We start from the raw sequence: 12,196 nt of genomic DNA on the forward strand, positions 1-12,196 counted from the left end.
CACCTCAAAGAATCTAATGTCTTCTCAGAAATATGATAGTCACTGTAAAGTTCTGTAAAATCACCCAGCCATCCTGGCAAGTCTTTTCTTATCTACTCTGGATGCTGAGGGAGGATAACCACCTTAGATCAAGAATCTGGGTTCATTAAGCAACAGACTAGGCAGGCCCTATCTTGTCTCTTAAAGAAATCAACAACAAAACATGTAAGGTGTAAAAATTCTAAAAACAGGCCAATAGAATGGCTCAGCAGTTAAAACTTTACTGGCCTGACAACCGTAGCTCGATCCCCAGGAGTCCCATGGTGGAAGGAGAAAACTGACTACCCACTGGTTGTCTTCTGACCCCCACATGTGTTCCATGGCACAAAGGCTACACACCTACACACACACACACACACACAAGGAAAAAAGCTAAAACCTTGGGCATTTTTTTTTTAAAAAAATGCTTCTTAAGAATTGATGAGATGGCTATGTCAGTAAAGTGCTTGCTGCTAACCCTGACAAATCAAGTTCCACCCCAGAACCCATATGGTAGAAAGAGAATTGGCTCCTCCACATTTTGTGTTCTACATGTGCTCCAAGGCTTGGGTATACCTTGAATTTCCAAATACGTAAATAAGTTTTTTTTTAATGCTTCTTAACTTGAAAGGGTACCATGAATGACCCAACACAAAGAACAAACACTGAAAAAGACTATAGGATTTGTAAAATGATTTTCCTGGTGATAATTTTCCCAGTGTTTCACTTTTACTAACCGACTGACTCCAAAGGCTTTCACTTCTTTTCAGGTCTCAAAAATCTTGCTATTAAAATAAACCTGGCTGAACCATCTCACCTGGCTGGTGAGATGATGGTTCCACAGGTAAGAAGGTGCTTACTGCTAAGTCTGATGACCTGGGAAAAGCTGCCTGCTGACCTCCGTAAGTATACCATAGCAGCACATGTCTACACATGTATAAATAGGCAATAATTTCAAATGTATTGATATTTTTGCCGGACTAGGGAACAAACCTAGGACTTGATGTACTCTCAGTGGTGAGCTATCTCTCCAGCCCAAAGAGTGTATTTACATATTCTTTGTTGCTTTTCTCTATCTGTTCTCACCATGTATCCCAGGCCAGCTTCTGATTTGTGATCTTTCTGACTCAGCTTCCCTAGTGCTAGGATCTAAAGGCCTGTGCCACCATACCCATCTCCATTTTTCTTCTTTGTCCTTCAATTCCTAAGTCTTACTGCATGCTGTTTTGGGTTCCTTTTAACAGTAGTTGAAATATTTAGGGCAGGGTTTAGGCTAGGATACAGGGTAGAAACATGGCCCTCAATTGTATCTCCACTCAATTCATATTGCTTTAACTGATAAAAATAAACAGTATTGCATCAACGAAATGAATATCAAGAGAAGGCCCAATGAGGTTGTTTTGGTGCAGGCATTTCATGGTTACATCAAAGATGCCTTTCATAGGACAGCAGCTGAACAGAAAAATAATTTGGGAATAAGGATCTTATCTGTGGCGATGGGAGTTCCCTAGTACTAGCGATACTTAAAATGACAATTTAGGGTCATAATTTTTCTGTGAGTGTGTTATCATTGCAGAGATTAATCATTGTTGGGCCATGGCAAGAGAGAGACTCAGGAATTAACATGCTACCCACATTCACAAGCCTCATACATATCAAAGCTAAGACTCTATGGACCTTCTGCCTCAAATCCAGCTTTGCTGCAACAGACCGAAGTGGAACACTGAACTCACACTTGTTCTACTCACATTGAACACTGCTAATAAGCAAGGGGCCCAGAGCCTGAGTAACTGAACTAAGAAAATCTAGCAGAAGTACTACCCTGAGAAATCTTGGTTATTCAAAAGTTGAAAAACCTTCATGAGTGATTTCCAGCTTATTAACTACTTACTCTGCTTCCTCAAAGAGATTGCCAATGTTTTTCAGTGGTTCTGCTGCTGGGCTCTGGGCCAGGATGTCTTTTATCTCATTGACTTTCTTCTCCACAGAGTCTACGGTCTCCCGGTATGGACCAATCACACCACTGATTTTCAAAGCTTTGGCTTTCTCCAGGAATTTGTGGGTCCTGTTGGTCAGCTCACCAATGATCACATCCCAGAGAGCAAAGCACTGGTGGCAGGGTGTGCAGTCAGGGAAGACCCCTGAGTACCCTCGGGTGCACTTGTCACAGCGTGGACCCTCAACACCCTCCACACAGACACATTGGCCTGTGGACTGGTCACACTGTGGTGTCTCAATACCCCTGGGATCACAATCACAGGCTGGAATGGAAACAGAAATGCTAGTTGACATTAAAAGCATCAATGACAAAAGTAGGCAATTAAAATCCTCAAACTGCTACAGCCTACAGTGGCTTGACCTAGCATACGTGTCTCAACCCCTGTTGACTCTTTCTTAATAAGAGTAATGGTAATTTAAAAATCAACAGATATAGCACAAGCATTGTAGACATGTTTTATATATATCACACCACTTAACTTTCACACCATCCCTATGGGCTAGGCAAAATAGTTATTACCATTTCTCTGAAATGGTAGCAAGGTAGAAACACTACATGACCTATTTCAAGTCTCACGGCATGGAAAAGACCAAGCCAGCAGTCAACTCTGCATCTCCGGAGCCCATCTTGGCCTCCATCTCTTTAAGTCTGAGCTCCCACCTCCAACAGCAGTATAGACGATTCAGACTACATCCTGATGTGAGCTCTTTGCTAGAAGACTCATCCTAAAGAAATAGCACCTAAATAATCAAACTTACCTGCTCACAAAACAAAGTACTAAGTACCAGGCAGTAAACTTGGGCAACAAAAAACTAAAGTGAATAAACCTAAAATGAACAATCCCCAGATCATAACTTTCTAAGCACCAGGCATTTTGTTTTCCTGGGGTTTTTTTTTTAGGCAATGATTTATCAACCCAGAAGCCACTTAAGCTGTTAATTACTTTAGGTATGATTCCTATACCATTTGTTCTCTATGTTCCTTAAAAATGAAAGAATCTCATGGTCAGTTTGTGAGGTTATCGTTCCTTTCAACCAGCTGTGGTAGTACACGTCTTTAATCCCAGCAGGCAGATAGATATCTGAGTTCCAGGTCAGTCAAGGCTACATAGTGGGGAGTTGGATGGGCAGGCAGCATATTAATGTCACAGGAGTGCAATAGGCCAAACTTTGTTTTAAATCATTTCACTGTGGGATTTTTTTTTTTTTTTTTGGTTTTTCGAGACAGGTTTTTCTGTAGCTTTGGAGCCTGTCCTGGAACTAGCTCTTGCAGACCAGGCTGGCCTCAAACTCACAGAGATCCGCCTGCCCCTGCCTCCCGAGTGCTGGGATTAAAGGCGTGCGCCACCACCGCCCGGCTTTCACTGTGGGATCTTACAGTGGAATGTGTAGCGACCCAAAAAGACCAGGGAAAGGACTGGCCAAGTCTACTTCTGTCAGTTTTTCAAGTGAATAGGAAGAGCTCAGATTACACTTGTGTTAAGTTTTAAGAACAAGTTTCCATTTCATTTGGTAATATGCAGTTTTCTCCCAAGCTCCCACCATCTAGTAGAGCTGTAAAACACAACACAAGAAGCAAAGTAACCTAGTGTTTTAAAGGAGCCAGGTAGTTTCTGGATGGGCTGGCGACTCAGTATAGCTGCTACAACAAAACATGACTATTTAAGGGACTTTAATTTTGAGTAATTAAAGAAAATGTTTAAATTGCAATATCAAAATAGTCTTCAGTAGAAAGGAAGAGACCAACAGAATGTATGTCTAGTGTCATCAACTGGTCAATAAGAAGACGAGTTTTGCCATCAAGGCTGCATATCCAGTCCTGGAAAGTCTTTGCTGATGATGGTAAAGGACTTTATCTTTGCTGACCAAGTCGGCAACACAGGTCAGGGGACTATCAGCATGAGAGTGTTTAGCTGAGGGCTGGAGCGATGACTCCGTGGTTAAAGGCACTGACTGCTCTTCCAGAGGACCTGGATTCAATTCCCAGCACCCACAGCAGCTCACTGCTGTAACTCCAGTTCCACTCTCACACAGACATACATGCAGGCAGAACACCAATGCATATAAAACAAAAATAAATAAAAATTTTTAAAAAGTGTTATTGGTATTTCTTTAAAGTTCAAAGCCAAGGAACAGAAAGTTAACCTGAGAAATTTCCAGAAATACTACCAAACATACCTGTCAAATGATGACTGTATTGAAAAAGTTGAAATTGCAGACCCTAGTTTCATTAAGATTTTTTGTTTCTGAACAGTTAACTGGTCTCCCCATAAACAGACTTCAACTATGCCTTTAGAAGTTGGCTGGCACTTCCCAACACAGCTAGAGATGCACGTGGGCCACCTTCATTCCTCTATATAGGAAAGAATATGTGCTGCCTCTTTGAATTTTCTGACTATGAGACTACACCATGTAAGATATTGGGGAACCATATGTGGCATGCTCATTGCTTACAGAGAAGTTTCCAGGTTACCTGAAAGATTTGCCAGTCTGGATACCTTTGAGGCCCTTTAATAAGAAATCCATACTGAGTATGATATTCAGGAGAAGAGCTGAGCTCCAGGGTACTGGAGAGAGAGTGCATTAGGGTAAAGTGCTTGGTGCATAAACACAGGGCCTAACTTTGATCCCTAGTACCCACATTAAAACGTCAAGAGTGATGGCTTATAACTCAGCCCTTGGGAGATAGCTCCTAAGAGACTGATGGCCAGTTAGCTGAGCCTAGTTGGTGAGCTCCAGGCCATTGAGAAATCCTGTCTCAAAAAACAAGGTGGACAGCTCCTAAGGAAAGGCAGTGAAGGTTGTCTCTTTGCACTAGGTGTGTGTGCTCTCTCTTGCTCATTCTGTCTCTCTCGAGAGTAAAAAAATCTAGATATTATAAAAGCTTGGAAACATACCCGTGATGTCTGCCACAAGGAATACATAGAACTCCATGACAAACTGGACATCTCTTATCACTTAGATAGAGATAGGGAATCCTTTTATCCAGATAGGATGAATGAAGTAAAGAAATTTGAAGATGAAGTATTCATGGAAGAAGATGATGAATGAAAGATAGATTGTCTCAGGTTAATTAATCATAGGAGGTTTTACCTGTGATACATCTGACCTGGCTCAGAAAGAAAGAAAGAAAGAAAGAAAGAAAGAAAGAAAGAAAGAAAGAAAGAAAGAAAGAAAGGAAGGAAGGAAGGAAGGAAGGAAGGAAGAAGAAGAAAGAAAGAGAAAAGGCCTATTTGAGGGACAAACAGATATGGTCTTCTAAGTGGTAGACAGTAGATGTGTTCACTTCTGGGTAGTATCTGCTACTGTTCAAATGATTGCTCGATTAACCCTTAAAATAACTCTATATTGTTTGATCTGGTGTGGTACTAGGGGATGAAACAGTTTAAAAGAAATTTATGTGAATTCGTGTACTGCCCAGACTCTTTGGAAGGATTACAGTGGTCTACGGTCTTGATTGTGGCAGAATGTAAACTGCTTAGACAGCTGCTGCCTGTGGTTATTTCAAATATGCTGACCTTGCCCATAACCAGTTAACAACTATATATCCTTTGACAAAGTGCTGGGCCCTAAAGGCAACACAGATGTATGCCTTCATGGGAACTAGATCCAGTGCATACCCGTCATTGCTGAGGAACTATGATGAAGAAATGCTCACAGAGCCTGGTGGATCACGAGAAAGAATGACATCTAGGAGTTTTCCAAAAGATTCCTGATGACTTATTCTTCCATGTTTTCTGTGAGTACATTTATAGCTGGCAACTACTCTCACAGCATTCTGACAGCTGCTATCATGGCAGAAAGACTACCATGCTGGGAATGTACTAAAAGTGAATACAAGGTCGATGCTACTCTATGAAGTGGAGATGCTGTCATGGCTAAGGATTCAATACCTGGGAATAAAACCTGCCCAAAGGATGTAATTTTTACAGTTGAACAGTCTGGGGTTTTCTTATTGCTGTTTTAACCAAACTGGCCATTATATGTATGTGTATATATATATATATATATATATATATATATATATATATATATATATATATGTGGTGTGTGTGTGTGTATGTATGTATGTATGCAAAAAGTGTTAATCATGTATATTTTAAAAACTAGTAAAGAAAATATCATTAGCAACAACAACAAAAACCTAACTCCATTATTATCTGTGTATATATGCTGTTCTGTTACTAAAGCTGTTATTTTTCTTAAATCATGATTTCTAAAAGGTAGATACACAAACCATACTGCACCGATTTAAAAAAGCACTGAAAACACTAACCAACTGCTCTGACAATGGGAATTCACCTATGTACCTATTTCTTGGACATGTAAGGTTCCTGCTTCCTTATAGCTTCTCCTTTCTGTTCACTGAACGGAATCCACCTTCATTGACTTAACATTAAAGCATCTCACTACCTGATGAAACCAAACCTTCCCAGAACTGAAGCTAAAATCATTTCTTGAGGGTCCTTTGTAATATGGAGCTGTGGGCTGTGTTCCTGCCACCCAGCTCCCGGCTGCCTGGCTAGCTTATGCCCCGAAATAACAACACACAAACTGTATTCATTTAAACACTGCCTGGCCCATTAGTTTCAGCCTCTTATTATCTAATTCTCACATCTTACTTAACTCATTTCTAATAATCTGTGTAGCACCACAAGTGGTGTCTTACTGGGAAAGATTCAGCATGTCTGACCTGGTGGCTGGCTCCATCGCGTCTGACTAACTTTCCTTCTTCCCAGCATTCTGTTGTGTCTACTCCACCCATCTAAATCCTGCCCTATCAAAAAGCCAAGGCAGTTTCTGATGAGAGTCCTCCATCAGTCCTCCTCATAGGCATGTTGTGACATGATGTCTGTTGCCTTCTAACTAGGATAGTCATTTTCCCTCAACACCAGCTGCTGGCAGGAGCACCAGACTTGTGGCAAGAGCAAGGACCCTGGGCTCCACAAGCCTGCCTGTGATCCTGGTTCTGCCCTCATTAGAGGTATGGCTCTGGGAAAGCCACTTAACCTCTGAGCCTGAGATCCATCAGCTATAACAGAGGCTATATTCATCTGCATAGGTTATTTGTTGTATCCATGTAATTAAGAAGGTGTGTATAATATAACTAAAAAATGCCCAGTACTAAAATAATTCTCTGAAAATTTATATGCCCCATTTTCCCCAAATAGCCTATTAAGAGCCTCCAGGTTAGGCAAGAGCACCTTTTGAGAAAAGAACTCATGGAGCCCAGGCTGGCTTTAAACTTATTATGTAGTGAAGAATGGCTCTGAATTATTTACCTCCCACAAGAGCTAGGATTACAGGTGTATCCTGTCAGGCCTATCTACTCAGTTTTCACTGTGCATCTACTATGACGTTTACCTTTATATTAGAAATTAAAATCTGATTTTGAACATAGAAATGATGCAACTTGAGAATCAAGTAGCGGGTATCTGCTGCCCCCACTTCCTACCACATCCTACCCCTGGCTTTGCCCACAAGCACCACCACAGCCTTTGCTACAAGTTAAAGATTTGCTGACAGTTTGCATGGAAGTTACCGTTTCACTAAAAACAAAGGGCTACAGGCATGACCATAAGTTTAATCCCCAGAAGTAACATGATAGGAGAAAACTGACTCCTGCAAGTTGTCTATTGTCCTCCTTATGTGTGCCATGGCAATCTCCAAATATTAAAAATTATTCTTGATAGCAAGGGCATCTTAATACTTTCATCCTCTTATATGCAGTTTTCATTTTTCTGAGATTCCAATCCCTTTCTTTTTTCTGACATTGGTAACAAAGCTTCAAGTCTGGAATTAAAGTTGAAGGATAACTGATTCCAGCTCCCATCATTCCTGGGGTCCACAAGCTTTTAAATGAAAACTAAAAGAGTAAACATGTTAGGTTTTGCTGGCCATTCTGCCTGTCTGTACTATTAAGTCTGGCATTGGAGCACAAAAGAGCTACAGACAAGATATCAAGAAATGAATGCAAAGCTTTACAAGGTAACTATATCTGGGTTAGTTGCTGTCTATAGCATGCTCACCTATCAAGTGTAGTCCAACTCGGGGGTACATGTGTTCTGTTATTAGGATTATACAAGACAAACTTCTTCATAACTGAAGTTACGGTTCTCTAAAAGCTCACAGTCTTATTTCCTGAGTCAAAATGGAAATAAACAAAAAAGAAGGTAGGTAGGCTGGATTTGGTGGTGTGTACTTATAACTCTAGCACTTGGGAAGTCAAAACAGAGGATTAGGAGTTCAAGGCCAGCCTATCTCAAAGGGCAGACGGTGAAGGGAGAGGAGTAATTGTGGAAGAATGAATATGTAGGCAAGGAATGTATGGTATTTCCTTCTTTTTTTTATGGTCTTGAGGAATGGAAATTAGGACTTCCCACGCAGGAGGCGAACACTGTAACACAGAGTTTCCCAGCCCACCACCCAGAGCCCACACCTATGTCTCGACCTTGCAGTTTCACTGATTAGAAAGCCACTGGCCTTACAAGGAACCTGTGACCTTACAAGGGCACTGCACTCTTCCCTTTGCCATTTATGAATGGACAGAAAGATTCCTCCTGTGACCTTGACCCTCGCGGGATACAGAACAAAGCTTCAGGCTGTACATTGAACTAGCACGTTCAGCCCTGGGTAGATGTCTTTCCATTCCAGCACAGTGGTGGGCTTGTTCAGACTTGGCACAATAGGCCAAGAGCCCCAAGCTGCCTGAACAATTGGAACATTCAACCATTTGTATGCCAGAGGCTCCAATCATTTGTTTTTCACATAACTACATTTTTTTCCCATAAGGAGATGACTTAACTATGACCTAAGTCCTTCTACAAGCAGTTTCTGGATGGCAGCGAAAAGTCCAAATTTGTGCCCTCCAACAAACTGTTTCAACTGAGAATAGATTGGAAATTCACTATGTAACCACGGAAGAGTGTGGTCTTTAATATCTGATGCTCTGTGGGGTCCTCCCATTGTCTGTGCATTCCAGTAGCAAGATCCCTGAGCTGTGTCTCACTCCACACTGCTGCCCCTGCCCTCAGCCAACACGAAGCCTTGTTGCCACCCAGGCCACCCACAGCTTCAGGGCTGGCAATGAACCCTATTCTCTAACCCTGGAAGTTCCAGGCTTCTCTCTTGGGGCTTTGTAAATTCTGAGTCTTTGTCAGAATCTCAGATTCTTGTTTAGGGGCCTGCCTGAACGGGAGCTTGAGCCCTATACATTTCTTTTGGCTCCTGAATACCAAGAACCTGCTTAGTTCTCCCTTTCTACAACCCCCACTTCCCCATCTCAGAGACTATGGAAAGACAATGTAGAGTGTTGTGTAAAAAACAGTGATAAACAAATTGCCATTGTGAACGACTAGGTCAAGCACCCTAGACTTTGACATTTTAGGAGATGGAACTTCCTGGTTCCACCTGAAATAGAGGAGGTTGGAATGATGGCCTGATTTGGGAGGAAGCAAGGGAAAACAGAATTTGTATATCCAGGTCCTATCAGTCTCTGTTAGGGTGTTTTTTCCTTGAGCCCACATCCAGAAACTGTATTTCCAAGGGGCTTTGAAAACAACTTTTTAGTGGTTGGGCTAAAGGGGTGAAGACTTGTGATCTAAGAGTGACAAATGTGGAAAGATATGATTTACTTTTAAAAGTAAACCCTATGTGTATTATATGAAAACTATGTATGTTTTCATATAATAAGATGTATATATCAAGGAAGAAATAGAGAACTAGAAAGATCAATACCATACAGAGAGAAGTACATGTGGCACTGCTTGAATTGAAATCAGGCAGCTGGCACCATCAATGTGCTCTTTGCATGGGGTCACTCCATTTGCCTGCCTTCCTGCTGCCCTTGAGCCATGGGGACCAAGCCAGCATAATCTTTGTAGTGTCTTTACAGCAAGTCTGTTATCTTAAGGAGAAAAAAGAAATCCAAAGGGAAGAGCAGACAAAGCGGGTATACCGCCCAGTGATGCATTACAGTGATACTTTCAGGACCTTCTAATGAAAGCAACAAAGTCAAACCTTACTAGGAAATGACATTGGGTGTTAGAGAACTATGAATGGGAATGTACTTATTTTTGGACAAAGAACATCATCCCTGTTTGAAACAAACCTAAAATGTCTATATAAACCCGCCAGCAAATCTCACCTCACTGAAAAATCAAATCAGATGCAATTTGTTCAGGTCTGGACCACTATTTCGCCTTCCTATTCTAAGGCACGAAGTCTAGATTTCTAGTGTCTACAGAAGATACTGAAGATCTAGCTACTCCTTGAAGAGCTATTTCTTGTTATCATTGTACTCCAAAGAGGAAAAGGCCATTTTTACATTTTGAGTTATACAAGGACCTACAAGAAAAATACATCAAGAAGCATGTAAGATAGTTAACTATAGGGAAGATTTACCCAAAAATATGCTTAAAACATAGGGAAGGAAAAGTTAACAGATGGATGACAGTTTAAACAGCTTATAAATAAATAAATAAATAATGTTTTTTAAGGTCTGAAAAATAACTTGCCTGGTTAAAACAATGGTAGCATATAAAAATTAAGCACTCCTTCTGACTCATGGGGTTTTAATAAGTGGGCTTTTTGTTTATTTTTGCTCTTTGAGATAGGTTCTTACGATGCTGACCAGCCTGGTCCAGAACTTTTGCTATTCTGTGCTTGCATAGATGTGTATACTGTAGGGTGTACACGTGTCCTTGCCTATTTGTGTACTAAGACAGATGACACTCGCCTTGGTGTGGGGCTGAAGAAATGAGCACACCCTCTGTTTACTAGACACATTTAAGGCTAGATTAGTTCTTAAAAAAAAAAGAGCACAAACTTATGTCATTTTGACTTAGAGTCTACCAAAGGCCCTTGCAGATCTAAGATTCCCATCCTCACCCATCCAACCAAAGAATCAGCTTGGGGCTTGTCCTCACCTCGGCATTCCACATCAGGGTCTCCCCAGAAGAGCTCCTGGCACTCGCTGCAGGTACGGCCTCCAAAGCCCGGCATGCACTGGCACTGCCCGGTGAACTGCAGTCCAAACAGAAGACCTGTCAGGTGGTTTCAGTGAAGAAGCTAGTTGTAACTTGTCTCAACCCAGTTAAGTGACAGAAGTGGAGCCTGGACACCTGTAGTGCAGACTGGGGAGAAGGTGTCACGCCAGCACTTCCTAGCTGTTCTCTTGTAAGGGGCTTGGAAAGGTCTCTAGCATGGGAGGATTTCAGCATCTTCACTTTTTCCATAGATTGATACCAATCCTGGGTCACCTCTTGCTCATCTAACTCTGGGGGAGTGTCAGTTTTAGCCTATGCCACCAAGTGACAGTACTTTTGCAATGTTGCGGATGGCTCTGTAGTTCCTTTCAAGCTGAGAAACTATGAAAACTGATTTGGGAACCAGACAAGGGAAGGAATGATATGTGAGTCTGCATCCATAGCTGGACACTATACTGAAATGCTATGGATGGGTTAAATGAGGACCTTGTGTACAATAACACTGTCTCAGTCAAGGAGGACAAGCAGAGACTGACAGCCAGTACATATCTGCATACCAAGCTGGATGCCATATGTTGGCCTTCCTCCATATGGGGCAAAGCCACCTGATGGGCTAGTTGTCCCTGAGCATCTCAGAGGCCTCACCCCTAGTCACAGTTCCTCACCTCATTGCAGGATGGCCCAAAGGAATGTGCAGCATTGCAATTGCATGGCTCACAGCCGGTCCCACTGGCCAGCTGCCAGGTATTGGGTGCACACTGATCACAGTTCTGACCGATCACATTGGGAAGACATGAACATTGACCAGTGGCTTTGTCACAGTGGCAGTCAGAGCCATTACAGTGCTCCTTCACGGTGCCCAGGGAATTGCAGACACACTCTGAAATAGAACAGCATGATCAAATGTACATCTGATCACATTCATAGCATACAGAGGTTAGTTCCATCTAAACAGCTAAGCTTTTCTCTCTCAAAATTTCAATGTTGACATTCAAGAAAAAACTAAAAGTAATCTTTAAAAAAACCACACACACAAATCTAAAATTAGCATCCTTTAGAAGTTCTCATGATAACTATGCATTTGATACTTCCCAGGCAAGTGACATGTCCACACAAATGTAATGACAGATTTTTACTTGTTTAGGAATATTTTCATGATACATAGATTCAAAAGATTCAAAAAGTTTGAAATA

The 12,196-nt window shown here is 41.6% G+C and overlaps 1 protein-coding gene across 1 annotated transcript in view; it reads right to left on the reverse strand.

Moving 5' to 3' along the window:
* The window catches only part of Lamb1 (laminin subunit beta 1), a 68,354-nt gene that overhangs the window by 11,445 nt on the left and 44,713 nt on the right, over window positions 1-12,196 (reverse strand). The window contains exons 22-24 of the mRNA XM_038336703.1: window positions 11,669-11,883; window positions 10,944-11,040; window positions 1,910-2,279 (exon numbers count right to left, since the gene is read on the reverse strand). Coding sequence (XP_038192631.1) covers window positions 1,910-2,279; window positions 10,944-11,040; window positions 11,669-11,883 — 682 coding nt within the window. The remainder of the gene's footprint in view (window positions 1-1,909; window positions 2,280-10,943; window positions 11,041-11,668; window positions 11,884-12,196) is intronic.

The sequence above is a fragment of the Arvicola amphibius genome, chromosome 7, assembly GCF_903992535.2.
Source record: "Arvicola amphibius chromosome 7, mArvAmp1.2, whole genome shotgun sequence".
NCBI classification, from domain to species: domain Eukaryota; kingdom Metazoa; phylum Chordata; class Mammalia; order Rodentia; family Cricetidae; genus Arvicola; species Arvicola amphibius.